Source organism: Cinclus cinclus, chromosome 28 (genome assembly GCF_963662255.1).
Source record: "Cinclus cinclus chromosome 28, bCinCin1.1, whole genome shotgun sequence".
Taxonomy (NCBI): Eukaryota; Metazoa; Chordata; class Aves; order Passeriformes; family Cinclidae; genus Cinclus; species Cinclus cinclus.
Genome location: NC_085073.1, coordinates 1,732,483 through 1,748,786, shown reverse-complemented (window position 1 = coordinate 1,748,786; position 16,304 = coordinate 1,732,483). Strand labels below are relative to the sequence as shown.

The 16,304-nt window shown below is 61.7% G+C and overlaps 2 protein-coding genes across 3 annotated transcripts; both read right to left on the bottom strand.

The window, feature by feature from the left end:
* Window positions 1-723: 723 nt before the first annotated feature.
* LOC134054425 (GRAM domain-containing protein 2A-like) lies at window positions 724-3,184 on the bottom strand. Its single transcript, XM_062510184.1, has 11 exons — window positions 3,078-3,184; window positions 2,909-2,984; window positions 2,519-2,692; window positions 2,328-2,426; window positions 2,134-2,205; window positions 1,995-2,054; window positions 1,673-1,736; window positions 1,337-1,501; window positions 1,131-1,233; window positions 842-949; window positions 724-770 (listed from the first exon to the last, which is right to left on the bottom strand). The coding sequence occupies exons 1-11, from the start codon at window positions 3,182-3,184 to the stop codon at window positions 755-757; spliced, it is 1,044 nt and encodes a 347-aa protein (XP_062366168.1). The 3' UTR covers window positions 724-754.
* A 2,260-nt stretch (window positions 3,185-5,444) lies between these two features.
* Window positions 5,445-15,204, bottom strand: MFSD12 (major facilitator superfamily domain containing 12). 2 transcript variants are annotated; one of them, XM_062509907.1, is made up of 11 exons: window positions 14,925-15,204; window positions 10,121-10,331; window positions 9,172-9,295; window positions 8,763-8,960; window positions 8,429-8,521; window positions 8,249-8,341; window positions 7,375-7,545; window positions 7,030-7,124; window positions 6,525-6,655; window positions 6,344-6,421; window positions 5,445-5,926 (listed from the first exon to the last, which is right to left on the bottom strand). In XM_062509907.1, the coding sequence occupies exons 1-11, from the start codon at window positions 15,202-15,204 to the stop codon at window positions 5,832-5,834; spliced, it is 1,569 nt and encodes a 522-aa protein (XP_062365891.1). In that variant the 3' UTR covers window positions 5,445-5,831. The 2 variants fall into 2 exon arrangements, with proteins under 2 accessions (XP_062365891.1, XP_062365892.1); XM_062509908.1 differs by lacking the exon at window positions 6,344-6,421.
* Between the last annotated feature and the right edge of the window lie 1,100 nt (window positions 15,205-16,304).

Sequence of the window (16,304 nt, the reverse complement as noted above, 5' to 3'; positions counted from 1 at the left end):
CCCCAGCTCTGCTCCCACCCCCAGCTTATGTTCAGAACCTGTGTGAACCCATTGTCTCCACCGTGTACCTGTGACTCTGCACCTGCTGGAACCTGTTCCTCTGTCAGGTGAGCCCTGTCCTAGGAAGGAGCAGGGTAAGAGCCAGGGCCTGGCCAGCTGCACGGCCCTGGGGCTCCCTGGTGCACCCCTACCAACCCCTTCCCCTCTGTCTCCCATTGTCACCATCATCCAGCACCCCAGGGGACTGCTCAGGGTCTTCTCCTGCTCCCTGGATCCCTGGGACATCAGCACCTGGAGCTGCCTCCCCCCACCAGCCAAAGATCGTGTTTCTTCTGTGTCCTGGTCTGTTCTGGGGAGCAGGGCATGTGTGATCAGGGACTGGTTCATGCTCATCCTCAGCAAATAATAAGTATTAATAAAAACAGATTTTATTAATCTTTATTAATAGAATATTCTGCTTTCTGTGCCCTTGCCTTGCCTGGGGCTTTGTCCCCTCTGCCTGCCCCCCCTGGGTTGGGGTTTGGTGCTGACTCCAGCTCTGTGCTCCACCGGGAGCTCCCTGGATCTCCTCTGCTGGGCAGACATGGGGGAGTGAGATGGAGCCTCGCAACGCACATAGGCTTCCCAGGACATTTGGGGGGCTGGAAGGCACTTGGTGACAGAGCCCCCTGCTGAGAGGCCAAGGAAGGGCTCAGAGCAGCCCCTGAACCCCCTGACAGCCTGGCTGGAGCTCTGGTCATGGTCCTCATTGGCCTCACGTTGTTTTGTACCTGGGGGGAGGCAGGGTGAGTGGGAGTCTCTGCTGGGGACAGAGGCCACCACCCCGTGCCCCACCACTCACTGCTGTGACAGGTTGAGGTCTGGCCAAGCCCCCACAAAGGCCAGCTGCTGCTCCAGCTCCGCAATGCGCAGACCGATGTACCCCGAGGACAGCAGCAAGGCCACCATGCTGAGGACAGGCCAGCGTCAGCCGGGGGCCACAGGGTAGCAACAGGGGGCAGGAGCAGTGCCATGGCCAGGCTCCCGCGTGCTCACCCTGGGATGGGTGCCTGAGGGGAAATGCGGGAATCCTGGCCTGCCCGCGTTGCCCTGGAGAGGCTGTGCAGGGCTCAGTAGGGGTGGGGACTCACAGCAGCAGGTAGATGATGATGATGATGTTGAGAGGGCTCAACTGGGGTTTTATCCGGGACCAAAGTGTGGTGGCCCTGGCCCAGAGCATGGTGTGGGGTCCCCCTGCCAGGACAAGGCAGTGTTAGCAGCACTGGTAGGCCATGCTCAGCTCTGCCAGGGTGTAAACCCCCAGGATCATCCCCCTATCCCGAGCCCCTTGACCCACCCCAGAGACCACGTCTCTCTACTGAGGGCACCCATTCACGGCTGCTGGGAACCAGCAGGGCCACCTCGTCATCCTCGTCCTCCGCTTGCCTCGATCTTGGGTTTGGCTCATCTGCAGGTGACCAGGAGACACTCGATGAATGCCCCAGGGAGGGGTCTAGGTGTCCTGGGGGCACACGGGGCCACAAAGAGCCGAGTCTGCACTCCCTGGAGCTGTGTGGCCACGGGGGCGAGGGCCGTGCGTATCCAGGGAGGAGGTGCCAGTGGGGCACGAATGCGGGCGGGGACACGAGCACGGCTGTGAACATGCAAGAGGTGCACCAGGGCGGCCACTCACCCAGGGATTCATGAAGGCTGTTGGGCTCTGGGGTGCTCTGTTCCAGGTCTGATTGGCTTGAGATCTGAAAGAGGACAAGCCCCGGTCATGATGTGTGTCCCCAAGGCACCTGCCCCACTGCCATGGGGACATGGGCAGGACCTGATGGGACCTGTGTCACCGACAAGAAGGGAGGATCCTGGGGTCTGTGCTACCCTGGGCTGGGGCTTTTCATGTTTCCCCCGACATCTTCACAGGGGTCACTGCACCCAGCCCACTCCATCCAGGAGGCTGGGATCACTCCTCCTGCTGTACCCTCCTGCCCTCCATTCACTGGCCTTACCTGAGACTTCCTAGTAGTTTCCTCATTGCTCAATGAGTCTCGAGGGCTCTGACCACTGTCCTGGACAAGGAGAGATGAAGGGAGGTACCCTGCAATGGATGGATGGAGCCCCCCCCCCTCCCCATCCATCCCCACGTACCTGCAGGTGTTTGCAGACCGACCTCAGGAGCTGGTACGTGGCCTCTCGCTGGCGCAGTGACACAAAGAGGAACTGCCGGGGAGTGGGAAGGGTATTTCTGCTAGAGCTGCCCCGTCAGTCATGGCCCAAAGCCCAGAGGGACACTCCAAATAATCCTAGGTGAGGCTGCCCCCCAGCACTGTCCCCGTTCTCACCTTCTCCCCCTTGGCCGTGCGGATGCTGACTGCGTTGGGCACCAGCAGCGCCGTGTTGGTCTTTTTGAGTGCTGAGATGGAGGCAACAGGGACCACGGCCTGTGCCGGGGGGACAGGCTGTTGTCACCGTGTTCCTGGCTGCCACCCGTGCCCCTGCCTGTGCTGCCGGCCCCACGCCTGCCCCAGCCCACCTTGATGTCCTTGAGCAGGAGGTTGGAGTGGAAGCAGATGTGGCGTGAGGACACGTAGAGGCGGCCGTGGTAGGGCATCTCTCTCTGCCAGGCACATGAGAAGCAGCCCAGCAGCACGTCCTGCTCCGCGAGCTCCCCAAAGGCCCGGCGGTAGCTGCTGTCCTGTTTGCTCAGCTGCGGGAGGTCGTGGGGGATGGTGCTCGGGGCCAGCTCGGGACCAGACCTGGCACCGCAGCCATCCTGCATCCCCCTTGCTCCATCACTACGCCTGCCACAGAACCGGGACGAGCCCTCCCTCGGTCCCCGCCTCAATAGAGCGTCCAGCCGAGCCCATGGGGCTGGGGCTGGCGTTGGCGTCCTGCTCCTCAGCTCCGGTACCCCAAGACTCACCGAGGGGGATGGGGGTCCCTGCCTGCCCGTGGCCGCCTGCTCTGCCTCCTTGCAGGAGGACTCATAGGTCCGGGATCTGGAAGGAGGCATCGGAGGGCGTGACTCGAGGGGCACAAGTGGGATGTGGGGCCGGGGTGCGGGATGCGTCCCCGTGAGGTGCAGCACCCACCTGGTGAGCTTGGGCTGCTCCAACTGGGCACTTCCCCTCTCCTCCAGGCTCCGCCACTGCTTCTCCCCCAGCACATCCCGCGTGCTGCGCCTCAGCTTCCCCGGCATGAAGGATGAGTCCGATAGCTGGTGGAGAGGAGGCAAGTTGTGGGGACGGTCTATTCCTGCAGCACAGCAGATCCCAATGTCACCAACCTGTCCCTCCACCGGGGAGCACACTGGGACGGGGCTCAGGCCACGCCGGGACCGGAACAGCAGAGCTCACCCGGTCGCATCACCCCTTTGCTGGCTGCGACCCCCGCGGGGCTCGGTGACGGGGGAAGTGATCCCTGGCCCGGGGGGGCGCTGGCCCGGGTCACGGCCGGTGCTGGGGGCGGGAGTGCGTGGCCGGTTTGGCTGCAGAGGAGACGGGAAGGCGGCTGCGGTCCCGGACACACGCGCGACCCCAGAACCCCGTCCCGCACAGGCCCCGCGCTCCCCGCGCGGTACCTGCTGGGGGGCACAGCCCCCGTCCCGTCAGAGCTGTCCCGCTCCTACTCCTTCCAGCGCTGCTCCTGCTCCGCTGCTACCTCCTCCTCCTCCCGAGGAAGGGCAGCGGGCGGGGCCGGGCGGCCGCGGCAGGTTCACAGGGAGCGGCCGGGGCAGCCCCAGCCCGGCGCCGGGGGAATGCAGGACCAGCCAGCTGCTCCCCAAAACAGCTGTAAATTCACTCCAGTCGCAGCAGTGCTGAGAACCAGAGCGGCACAGCCACCGTCCCGCGGCACTCGGCAATCCTGTGGCGTTTCGCAGTTCTACGGGCACCCCGCAATCCGTGGGCACCCCGCAAACCCTGGACATCCCGCGATGCCGGGACACCGCACAGCATCGTCCGCCCGGTGCCCGCTGCCCTCCCTCCTGCCCTGGCCCCCAACGCCACGCAGTACTGGGGTTCGCCCCTCGCCCGGGGGTTTCTGCCGTGGGACAGGGACCCCCCGAGGGAAGTGGGGAGGGGTCGCGGCCGGGCCGGGGGCGCTGAGCAGAGCCGAGACCGCGCTCCCCCCGTGGGCCCTGGGGCAGGTGCGAAGGCCACGGACCAAGCCCGGCTCAGCCCCTGCTCTCTGGACCGGGGCTGATAATGCCCTTCCCGCAGCGAGGACCGGCCATAAACCCGGGCTGACCCGAGGGGGCTATGCCCCGCAAGCCCACCGCACACTCAGACTCCCACTCCATCCGCCTGGATCCCGTTCCATTCCCCCACACCGGGCACACCCGGGGTGTCACCACCGCCCTTGGAGGCACCCTGTCACACCCACCAGCCCCCTCCCTCACCCCGCACTCCCGTCCTGCTGTGCCACACCCCACAGCCTCTCATGGCAGGGGCTTTGTGCCAGCCCGTGCAGGTGCATACACGGACCTGTGTGTGGGCACAGGGCATGGACGGGGGGCCATGGAGAACCTCGGCCATGGAGCCAGCCTGGGAGAGCTGGGGGTGTTCACCTGGAGAAGAGAAGGCTCTAGGGAGACCTGAGAGCCCCTTGCAGGGCCTAAAGGGGCTCCAGGAGAGCTGGAGAGGGACTGGGGACAAGGGAGGGAGGGACAGGACACAGGGAATGGCTTCCCACTGCCAGAGGGCAGGGCTGGATGGGATATTGGGCAGGAATTGTTCCCTGGGAGGGTGGTGAGGCCCTGGCACAGGGTGCTCAGAGCACCTGTGGCTGCCCCATGGATCCCTGTGAGTGTCCAAGGCCAGGTTGGACACTGGGGCTTGGAGCAGCCTGGGATAGTGGAAGTTGAACGGGATGAGCTTTAAATTCCCTCCCAACACAAACCATTCCATGGGTTATACACAAACCCCCGGCAGCCTCCTGCTCACACCCAGCACATCCCTGCACACATGTGTGAACACAGACAGGAGACACAAACACACGACCATGGATGTGTCAGATGTGGATATATACATCTCCACACTCACAATCTCACGCTCTCAAACGCGCTCGCGCATTCACGCACTCACCCACTCGCGCACGCGCTCAGTTCCCGCCCCCACCGTGCGAGGGCCGCCCCCATTGGCTGTCCCGTCGCGGGGGCGGGGCTCCTCGCACGGACCAATCATTTGTGCCCGACACAGCTCGCGGCCCCCATTTCCGGTGCCACCGCCGCCACAGGCGGCCACCCTTTCCCCCCTCTGTCCCTCAGGACGCCGCTCTCCGTGGGGCGGGGCGGGGCGGGAGCAGTCCTGGGTACCCTCCGAGCCGCCGTGTGCATCTCAAACCTGCTCCAGCCCCAGCTGGAGCCCCGCACCCCAGAGCTGAGTCCTTCCCCATACCAGGGCCATGAGCGCTGCGGTTGTTTTTTTGCTCTCCTTTTTCTCCTCCTTTATAAAGTGCCGTTGGTACGTATTGACCTTACAAAAGCAGGTTAAAACCTCGGTCCGGGAGCTCCCCTCTTCTGGGGCTGCTCCGGCCTGGCCTAGGCCCTTCTAGTGTTCATTGTGCAGGTGAGAGGTGACAGGTGACCCTGCACGGCACCAGGGACAGCCTTCATCGGCCCGGTGGGGTGGGGTCTGGAACACGCGAGTTCGGGATGGGGACATGAGTCCGGGATGGGAATACCAGTCCAGTGCAAGGAGATAGGGTGGGGGGTCACCCCCCTCCCCAGAGCCCAGTGGTCCCCAGTGCAGGGGACCCTGCAGACTCTGTGTGGCACCGCGGTGGCCAAGGACGCGGTGCCTGAGGACACAGCCCTGAGGACACGGTGGCCAAGGACACAGTCCCGCTCAGTTGATGATGCTGCTCTGGCTCTCTCCCTCCGTGCTCCCAGTGCCACTTTCAGGGGTCCTTGCGCTGCTCAGCCCCTGCAGGCTGACAGCACCTGGGGGAAGAGAAAGGAACAGGTCAGGAGAGATGACAGCATGGGGTAACCCACACACACTGCCTTGGTCTTCCTGGACTCTTCTGCTAGCACCAAGGCCTGACCTAGCAAGGCCCCAAGCAGCACGGGGGGTCTGTCCTGTTGCCTTACCCCACAGCAAGGCACTGGCACCCAGAGAGGCACAACAGGCACTGAGCAGGGGTGTTGGCTCCCCAGCCTGGCAAAGGTCACCCCATTGTCCCCCACATCTGCTACCAGCACATCAAGCTGCCCTTGACACTCCTTGAAGCCCCTGGGCCAGCATGGCCATGACTGGGGCAGGGGAGTGTTGCCCCCCAGAAAGCCATAGCAAGCAGACACAGCCCCTCTCTGGGGACAGCACTGGAAGTGGGACAATGGCCCTGCCTCGTGTCCTACCAAGAGGGTTCCCCTGCAAGCTTGGCCGCAGCCAGCCCAGTGATGACAGGGCTCCCACTGTTGCCCCACTGGGGCCATCTGCAAAGATTCCGTGGCTTTAGCCCAGGCTGGCACTGACCATGGGGCTTCCAGTGCCCCCAGCCCCACACTGGGCTGCCCCCAAGCCCTCAGCCCCACTCACGGTAGCGGATCTGGACAGGCCACACCATGATGCAGCACAGCATGGCGACAGCAGCAACGGCGATGCCGCCAGTGACCAGCACCATCACCCAGTGGTAGAAACCGACACAGGCAGGGCAGCACAGCTCAGTCCTGTGAGGACAGGCAGGGAAGTAGTTGGAGGCTGGGACTGGAGTTCCAGGCTATGGGCTAGGACAAGGGGGAATGGCTTCCCACTACCAGAGGGCGGAGTTAGATGGGATGTTGGGAAGGGATTCCTCCCTGTGAGGGTGAGGAGGCAGGCCCTGCCACAAGTTGCCCAGAATAGCTGTGGCTGCCCAATCCCTGGAAGTCCAGTCCAGGTGGGACAGGGCTTGGAGCAACCTGGTGTAGTGGAAGTGGAAGCCCATGGCTTTGAGGTCTCTTCCAATCCAAACCAATTCCCTCCTGTGCCTCTTGCTCCAACCCTGGAATATTTCCTCGTGGCCCCCAAACAGTGGGGGTCCCAGGTCTGCAGAGGTGCTTACGGGCAGGGATGCAGGTTCTGGATCATCATAACAGCCAGGCCATTGGCCATCTTGTCCGTGAAGCTCATGGCACCGTAGACAAACGCACTGCTGTGCTGTAGGAGGAAAGGGAACCATGCTGTGCCATGCTGGGCCATGCAGCCTTGTGTGCCCTCTCACGGGCAGAGCCCTCACTGCAGCAGAGCATGGGGCACAGCACTCACAGGGCACAGCACACGGGGGCTGCCCAGCTGAGCCCCCTCCCAGCATCTCCATCCCTTAACCCTTAGAAGTGCCCACCCCAAACTGTGGGTTCTGTGCCTGCCATGACCCCCCACCCCATCCCACCAGGAGCAATGGCTGTACCGTATTGGTGCCAATGAGATCTGCAGTCATAGACAGGGACGTGACCAGAATTGTGGCTGAACCGGCCCCCAGCAGCACTGCCAGCCCGTAGATCTCATCTCCTATTGGCCTGGCCAGGGCCACCCAGGAGGCGAAGGCCAGGACCACCAGGATGCCCACAAAGTAAGTCAGCTGCGACAGGGATGGGCAGAGGGAGAAGGGGGAGTTCAGACACCAGCTGCCACTCGGTGAGGGAGGAGCAAGCAGGGAGGGCACAGGGCCAGGATTGCCCAGGACCCATGAGGAACAGCCCTGCCTCTGTCCCATCTGTACTTAAACAAGGATACCCCAAAAGCAGCTCCTTGCTGTACTCCAGGCTGTTCTGCAGTCCAAGGATTGAGCCCTGGGCAGAGTGTGGCAGTGTGTCTGTGAGTGCAGGGGACACTCCACTGGGACCCAACAGTAAGAAGGGGACACACTGTGGGGGTGGCTCCCTCATACTGGCACTGCAGACCATGTGCCCACCCAGACCAATGTATCCAGACCCCCCACTCTGCCCCTGATGGGCATCACAGGGCTCTGCAGCCCAGTCAGGCCTGCTTGGGACATGGTAACTCTGGGCCAGCATTGCCTTCCCCAGCCCCAGGGATGTACAAGATAGGTCCTTGCCCCCAACCCTGTCCACCACCCCCAGTCCCAGCAGGACCCAGATCCCCAACTCTGCCCACCACTCCCAGTCCTAGCAGGACCCATGCTGCAATGGGGGGTTGCTGGCAGAGGGTCTTTGAGGGGTCCTGGCTCTCCAGGTGTGCCAGAAGCTTTGCTCACAGCCAGGATTTGGCTCCTGGGCCTCTCCTGGGATCAAACTCCAACCTCCTCAGCACCCTGGACTCACATTCCGACCAATCCATTTGTTCACAGGCTTCATGAGGAATGAGGAGAGGAACCCACTGACGTACATCACTAGGGGAATGGTAGCAATGTACTTCTGCAAGGGATAAGGACAGGGAGGAGATGAGCCCCAGGCCACATCAGGACACCTTCCCACGTGCCCCTGGACCTGCCCTGTTCCCACCTTGGAGAGCAGCAGCGAGTTGGTGAGGTACATGGCAATGTAGGTCTGGGAGAGGTTGACGATGAGGCGGGTGGCCATGTAGAGCACCGCGACCTGGGAGGGGACAGGGCCAGGGCATCACCGCTCAGCCTGTGGGAAGGACCTTCCCTGCCCAGCTATCATGGCACAGGTGTCCAGCAGGAAGGGGATGGCCCCTCTGAGGTGGTGGATGGGTGCCCAGAACAACCCCTCTCTCCATCCCCACCTGCACCTGGGCAAGTCCTGTGGTTGCAGAACACCCAGAGTGCCCAGGCAGAGCAGCAGCCCAGGTCGGGGGAGTCCTGCCCAGCTGTACCTGGTAAAAGGAGGGCTCCAGCAGCCAGTCTTTCCAGAGCAGCAGTGGGCGCGGGGGGCCCTGGGGCTCCTTGTGCAGTAGTGGAGTGCTCTCCTCTGGCTCAGGCAGCACCCCTGGTGGGTATGGCTTCTCCTTGGTGCCCAGGTGGAAGATGAGGGAAAACACGGCCCCCAGGCCTACCACGATGAGTGCCAAGTTCTGGTGAGGCAGTGGGGGTGAGCATAGCAGTGGGGGCAGCCCACCATCAGCCCCAGCAGTCTGGATGGGAAGGAGGAATGCCCAAATCCCAGGGAGTGCTCTGTGTGGCTCTTGCCCAGTTGGTGAGGTTTTAGGGCCCTGAGTCCCTCCAGTACCTCCCCAGCTGAGCTGTGGGAAGGGGAAACCCCAGGGATTGTGCCTTGCCACTCACCCGAAACACAGGGATGTCCTGTGGGCCCAGGTGCTCCATGTGGTCAGGCTGGTCCATCTGGAAGTTCAGCAGGAGCCAGGTCAGGCCGTACACAGTGATGTTGGCCATGACAGTGAAGGCATACCTGAGCAGAAGGAAACCTTGGGGTGATGCAGAAGGACAAGCATGGGAACAGCACAGTAGGACACCTCTGCCCACAGCTGCCCTCCAAGCCAGATGTGCTATAGCCTCTGCACCCCAGTGTCACGGCTGAGGCAACACCTCTGAGGGCACAAGGCACCCAGCCAGGCATCAGCCTTACTGCTGCAACTCCCAGTGTGCCCAGTCCAAGCCTCAGGGCATGACTGGGAGGAAACCAAGATCCTTACAGGCCAGTCTGTTCCCCCTCCAGGCACAGCTCACCTCTTCGTCAAGGATGCCATGAGCTGCCTGACCTGGTGGCCCCAGAGAAGAGCCCAGAGGGAGCACTTGGACCCACAGTTAGCCCACATCCTCCCTGGTCACCCTGCTCCACAGGATAAACTTCCCATCCCACATCCTGATCCTGACAGAGATGAGTCAAGTGCACTGCCCACCTGGCCCTGGAGACATCTCACCTCCAGAACAGACCACAGGACCATGTCCAGCTCTCCTTGAGGGCATCTGGGAGGGACAGTCCCTCCCCTAAATTCCTCCATCGACTCCCAAAGAAGTGTCCCATGGGCTGTGTCACTGACATCCCTGGCATCAAGACATTCCTTCCTGGCAGCAAAGGCTTTAGGCCAACCCAAGACCAGTGTCCTTTGGCACATCCCACAGGACACCCACATGGCCCAGTACTTGTCCTGCCATGCCAAGGTCTCTGGTGTGCCACAGCACCCAGGGACCTCCTGTCACACAGTGATGGGACCCACCATGGGCAGGGCAGCTCTCCCAGGCCCAGGGGACCCCCAGATGCGTCTGTGCTCACCTGAAAGCTGTGAGCTCCACCTTCCCATGGTCACTGCTCACCAGCTCGGGGATGAGGGCCAGGTGGGACACCTGGGTGGCTGCCCAGCCAAACTGGAAGATGACGATGAAGGGGAGGTAGTAGATGAAGGCCGCCCACTGTGGAGTGCTCTCCCTGCAGGCCAAGCAGGGGCTGAAGACAAAGGGAAAGGACACGAGGACACAAGTGGTGCCTGGGAAGAGAGTGGAGCAGTGAGAGGCTGCACACCTGGCTGGGACTACAATGTGACACAGAGAGCACCCTCCAGGACTTTTCTACCCCTGAGCTGGGGAGGGAGGTGCGCCCCTTCCCCATCCAGATGAGACACATGGACCTCCAGTCACTCCCTCAGCACATCCTACACACAGGGAATGTCCTTCCCTCTGGCACCCAGCACAGACATCCCCCAGTCAAGGTCCTTCCCCAGCACAGCACTGGCACTGCTCTGTCCCCTCAAGACATCATGACAGACCCTCAGTGTCACACCCACAGACACTAAGGAGAGGTTCTCACTGTCCCCAGGTGCAGATAACCAATCAGAAAACCCCTCCCTTCTGCCTGCCTGAGGTGATATGGCACCCCTAGGCTGGGAGGGCTCTGGCTGTTCCACGAGCACTGGCACCCCATCTGTCTCCACGTCCCCTCTCCCGTGGGGCTGGCAGAGAGAGCTGTGCTTCTGCTACACTCACAGACATCACCCACAGCATGACAGGGTGACAGAGTCATGGGGGCCTCCAGGAAGGCCCTGCTGAGTCAGGGACACCAGAGCCAGGCTCCTCCCTCTGCTGTGGTGGGACAGCACAGGGACACAGCCTGGTGTAGGGACCCTTCGTGGGGCAGACAGGCCAGCATGGCCTCTCCCTCTCCTTTCCCCAAGTTATAGTCTATCTGCCAAGTAGCTCCACAGACCCCCATGCCCTGATGCAGAGCCTGGTGCCCTGTCCCACGTGTCACCCTGTACTGTCCTACATGTCCCCAGCTTCACTGTGTGCTGATGAACAACTGTTCATACAGCTGAGGGGAATCTGCTTTGCCATGTCCCCAAGGTACCCTCTCCACTTTGCAAGTACCTCTGTTCCTCATGAGTGATTCCTCTTCCTCCCACCCATGAAGGGGAATTCCTCCTCCTCCTCCTTGCTCCCTCACAACAAAGCCATGCAGGCCACGGCAAAGCTAAGGGCAGCAGTGACAATCCCAGCCCAGCCCCATCCATCCCACCAAAGGGTATTGGCTTCCCACACTGGCTCACAGTCGGCTTTGGTGCTCTGAAGGACAGGGGACTCAGGCACATGTAGTGCCTGTGCCCCAGACAAAGCACAGGCATGGGAAGGTCCATGAAGGCTAAAACCAGCCCAGATCCTCTCTGTTCCCTGGGTTTTAACTGGGCCCAGATGAGGAGTGAGGGTCCCAGGGCCCCACAGGGTCAGGCTCTGCAACGCTGTGAGGGATCCCAGGGGAGCGATGAGGCAGGAGCAGCGGGACCCAGCTGCTGTAGCCTCCAGGGCTGCTCCTGTGCCCACCCATGAGCCACCACCACCAGCACAACCAGGTGACAACAGGAGTGTCACCTCCTCCCTGTGGCCTCCTAGGACAGGCTGTGTCCACCACCAGGGTCACCCCACTGGCTACCCCATGGAGCCATGCTGAACCCCAATACCCATGTATGCCAAGTGCCCAGGAGTGGCTGCACTGAGTCAGAGGGGTTCTGGTGACCCCCTGCTCTCCCAGGCAAGGCCATGGGAACCCCCCCAAGACCATTCTGCGCACCCATGCAGCATCCCTGGGCAGGCAAAGGCCCAGGTTCTCATCTCTGACCCTGCAGGGTAGGATCATGAGAATGCTGGGCTGCTCAGCACAGGTACCTGGGGCAGGGGTTTTGGGACACCACTGCCAGACAGGCTGAAACAAGCAGCAAAGAGATGCTTATCCTTCCTCCCTGAGGGGCAGGATTACAAGAATGCCAGGCTGCTCAGCACAGGCGCCTGGGGCAGGAATTTTGGGACAGCACTGCCAGACAGGCTGAGACAGGCAGCAAAAAAACGCTTATCCTTCCTCCCTGGTGCATCAGGAAGCTGGACCCCATAAAAGAGCTGGCGAGCAGGCAGGGACACCTGGGACTGCCTGTGGGAACACCCGGCACCACCGTGGTGGGAAGATGCCACTGATAGCAGCAACTCGTGGTGTCTCCCCCACCACGAGGATGCGGTTTCACAACGTTTCCTCTGATCTGAGCATGGGTTTGTCACCGGACGAGACACCCCGCTCCCACACAACACCCCTCGCTGCAGCGTGATCCAGGGAGCTGAGCGGCCCCAGCACAGCCGGCTCAGGTGGGTGGGTTTGCCTCCACCACTCTTCACTCTGTGTTCAGCCAAGGTGGGCGCCAGGGAAGCCCCTGCCATGCACCAATGCAATAATCCATGCTCCAGCCTGCCCTGGGTTGTGCTCTGCTCGCTGCAGCCCCCATGCAAGGCCTGAGTTAGGACTTCCCCTCTGTGCTCGCGGGGCAGCACCCGGCTGGAGCAGGGGGAGGAAACAGCTCCGGACACTTCCCTAAACTAGGATGCCGATGTGGCTGACACTGAGGCAGGGTGAAGCTGCCCCTTCAGCACTCTCCCTGACTCACCAAGGCAAGCTCTGGCGAGGTCAGATGCCTTATCAGGTTGCTGTTGGGTTGCACAAAGCGTTGGTTGAGATAAATTTGGGATCAAGATAAGAGGACCCACACTGCAACCGTCCTCCCTCCACATGGGTCTGCCCTGAGTGAGGCAGCACCTGGTTGTTACGAGAGTTATCAGTGGCCATTTCTTCCACCAACTGCCCTGTCCCCAGTGACAGCTAAACAGGATGTGCAGGCTCTTGCACCAGTCACAGCACCACGGACCCCTCTTCAAGTCCATGCTGTCCCCTCAGAGAGGGGCTTCAATAGATGGGTCCCCACCAGCCCCTGCCCTCCATTGCATTTTTTGACCCAGGGCACAATGCAAGAGAAACTTGTCAGTAATTCCTGTGAGGCAAAGCCTCTCATGTATCCCATGGCTGTACCCCACTGCTGCCCCCCAGGGTGCACAGCCCCAGCACAGCCAAGGGCCCCATGCCATAGGGTCCCCCCTGGCACCAAGAGTTTCTCAGGAAGCACCTGGGCTTTTGGGAAAGCCCAGATTTTACTGCTGGCCTTGGTTTTGCTGCAACTCCAAGGTCTGAGCACGTGGCTCTCACCCCAGCTTGCTGCCACCTACACACATAAAGCCTGAGGAACAGCAGGGAGCCCCCTGGGGTGGGATGGTGCCCAGGCAGGACAGGGATACCATGGTGCCCCTTCCCCATCCAGGCTCATCATCCCTACACATGGAGCAGCTTTGTCCCCACCTCGCTGCTGCAGGCAGAAAGCAGAAAGAAAGAATGCAGGCAGAAAGCAGCAGAAAGGCACCTCCTCAGCTATCCCTGCCTCACAAGGTTCCCCAGACCTATCTCCCCAGGGCACTACCAACACACCAGAGCCCCATCACCCTCCACACAGCACACCAAAAGCCCCCAGGGCAGCTCCCCCTTCCATGGAGGAGCTGCTCCCTTCCACCCCAGGGCACACAGTTTTGCTCACCTTTGGGTCTGCCCCTCTCCAGCTGGTGGGGACATCACTGCCACGTGATGGTCCCCCACCCCAGAAAGCTCCCACATCTTCAGGGAGGTATCCATGCCACAAGGCACCCCAGTTCCTCCCTGCTCCAGGGAAACTCCAAGGCTGATCCCCCAACCCAGAAAGCCACCCTTGGTCTTTTCCCCCCTCTTCCAGGGCACCCCAGAAAGGTACCCTGGGGCTGATCCTATATCCCAGAGAGGCTCCTCCAGGGCCACCCATGTCCACAGAGGGCCCCCCAGCAGAATGTCTCTCACCTATGCCCTCCCAGCAAAGCTACTTGGGGCCAGCTCACTCCACCCAGCATCCTCCACTGTCCTCCACCCTGGGCATCCTAGAAAGGTTCCCCCAGGGTCATCCCTTTCTTCTTAGGGCATGCCAGAAAGGCTCACCTGGGTAGCCCCTACTCAGGGCACCTCAGAAAGGCTCCTTGGGGTCACCCTTCTCCCTTCTGGGCACCCCAGCAGCGTGTCGCCCATCCCTGGCATCCCAGATAAGCTCCCCCAGGGTCACCCATTTTCACGTTCTCTTGGATAGGCACCCTCAGTCCACTCCCTTAGAGCACCCCAGAAAGGCTCCCCCAGGTGACCCCCAACCCAGAACACCCCAGAAAATCTCCCTCATAGCCATACTCCTCCCCTCCCCTAACCAAAGCCCCTCGAGGTTACCCATCTCTTATCTTTGGCACCCCAGCAGAGTGTCCTACCCATGACACCCCAGAAAGGCTCTCCATGGCCATTCATCTCCATCCAGGCCACCGCAGAAAGGCTACCCTGGGGCCACCCATTTTCACCTGAGACGGGTGGATAGGTACCCTTGGGCTACCCCAGAAAGGTTCCCCTGTGTGTCCTTCAACACAGAACAACACAACAGGGTCCCCCGCGGCCACCCCTCTCCACTTAGAGCATCCTAGCAGGGCTCTGGATGTCCCCCAACACAGACACCTCAGAAAGTCTCCCCCGGGGCCATCCTTCTTCACTTAGAGCATCCCAGAAAGGCTCCCTCGGGTGTCCCCCACCCAAAGCACCCCAGCAAGGCCTCTCAGGGTCACCGCCCTCCACCCCGGGGACCCACCCCAGAAAGGCTCCCCCGGGGTAAGCCCTCTCCACCCAGCTCCCCCCATCAGAGCTCCCGGTTCCCCGCACCCACCGGCCAGGTGCCAGCCCTTCCTGCGCCCGCAGCGGCCGCAGCCGTGGGCCCGGTCGGCCTCGAAGCCGAGCAGGGGTGTGCAGAGCCCGTCGGCCACCTGCCCGGCGAGGAGCAGCCCGCCGGCCGCGCCGTGCCCGTAGCCCAGCACGGAGTGCATGAAGGGCAGCAGGTAAGTGAACCACAGCGCCGAGCACGCGTCGTTCAGGAAGTGCCCGCACGCGAAGCTGAGCCGCGTCCGCAGCGGCAGCGCAGGGCCCGGGGACTGCGGGGGCTCCTCCATGGCCCAGCCAGAGCCCGCGGGGACAGCGGCGGGACAGCAGCGGGACGGGCGCGGCACGGAGTGGGAGGGAGGGAATGGGAGGGGACAGGGAAGGAGGAGGGAGGAGATGGCAGGGACAGGGTGGGATCTCCCGGGACCGGCGAGCGGGGGATGACCCGCGCAGGGGTGGGGCGGGAGCGGGTGAGCGCCGAGTTACACCAGTGTCCCAGGGACTCCACTGCTGTCTTCACACTGCTCCCGGACACATCACAGCTGTTCCCACACCATTCCCAGTCCCCACACCGTTCCCGGTCACACCAGCAATGGTCCTGTACTGCTCCCAGTCACACCAGTACCATGACACTACTCTCAGTCATACCAGTACTATCCCCATAGTGCTCTCAGTCACACCAGTGTTGTCCCCACAATAATACCAGTATTACTCCCACACTTAAGTCACTCCTGCTCTGCCCATAACAGTACCCCAGTACCCTCACACTGCTCCCAGTCACACCAGAGCTGCCTGTAACAGTCCCATTACCCAGACAAGGGAACGTCCCAGTCACTCCAGTACCCCCACACTGCTCCCAGTGACCTCAATACCAACCCTAGCAAGGGGATGGTCCCTATGCTGTATGTGGGCACCCCAGAATTCCAGTGACACCAGAACACTCTCTCTGCTTCCAGTAACCCCGGTATTCAAGTGAGGGATCCCTATGGTGCCCGCAGCTGCGGGAGGTCAAATGATCCCAGTACACTGTCACACTGCTCCCAGTCACCCCAATGTCCCAGTATGCACCAAGGGGGAAGTATCAGACTGTAGGAGTGAGTGTACAAGGATTGTGGGTGCTAGAACCAGTGAGATGGGAGTGACTGGGACGCTGAGATGACTACCCCCTGCTTGGATGGGCACTAGGATTAAGAGGAGTCGTGTGCAGGTACTGGGAGGACTAGGACCTTATGTGCCCTACTGGGGTGGGGACTGTGTCAGGGGAGTACTGGGATCACTGGGACTCTGGGGTGGCTACTGGAGTTGTAGGACACCCCTTCTTGGGTGAAAACTAGTGTCACTGGGAGTAGTGTGGGCTTATTTTGGCAACTGGGAGCTCCTCTTGATTAGG

What these genes read in the sequence shown, in the direction of transcription:
- MFSD12 (XM_062509907.1), bottom strand. Translation starts at nt 15,204, where the DNA reads ATGGAGGAGCCCCCGCAGTCCCCGGGCCCTGCGCTGCCGCTGCGGACG. An exon ending in GTGGAGCTCACAGCTTTCAG is followed by an intron (nt 9,296 to 10,120) that starts GTGAGCACAGAC and finishes CCTTCTGCTCAG; the next exon opens with GTATGCCTTCACTGTCATGG. An exon ending in TGGAGCCCTCCTTTTACCAG is followed by an intron (nt 8,522 to 8,762) that starts GTACAGCTGGGC and finishes GTCCCCTCCCAG; the next exon opens with GTCGCGGTGCTCTACATGGC.
- LOC134054425 (XM_062510184.1), bottom strand. Translation starts at nt 3,184, where the DNA reads ATGCCGGGGAAGCTGAGGCGCAGCACGCGGGATGTGCTGGGGGAGAAG. An exon ending in TCCTGCTCAAGGACATCAAG is followed by an intron (nt 2,427 to 2,518) that starts GTGGGCTGGGGC and finishes CCCCCGGCACAG; the next exon opens with GCCGTGGTCCCTGTTGCCTC. An exon ending in AAACTACTAGGAAGTCTCAG is followed by an intron (nt 1,737 to 1,994) that starts GTAAGGCCAGTG and finishes GTCCTCTTTCAG; the next exon opens with ATCTCAAGCCAATCAGACCT.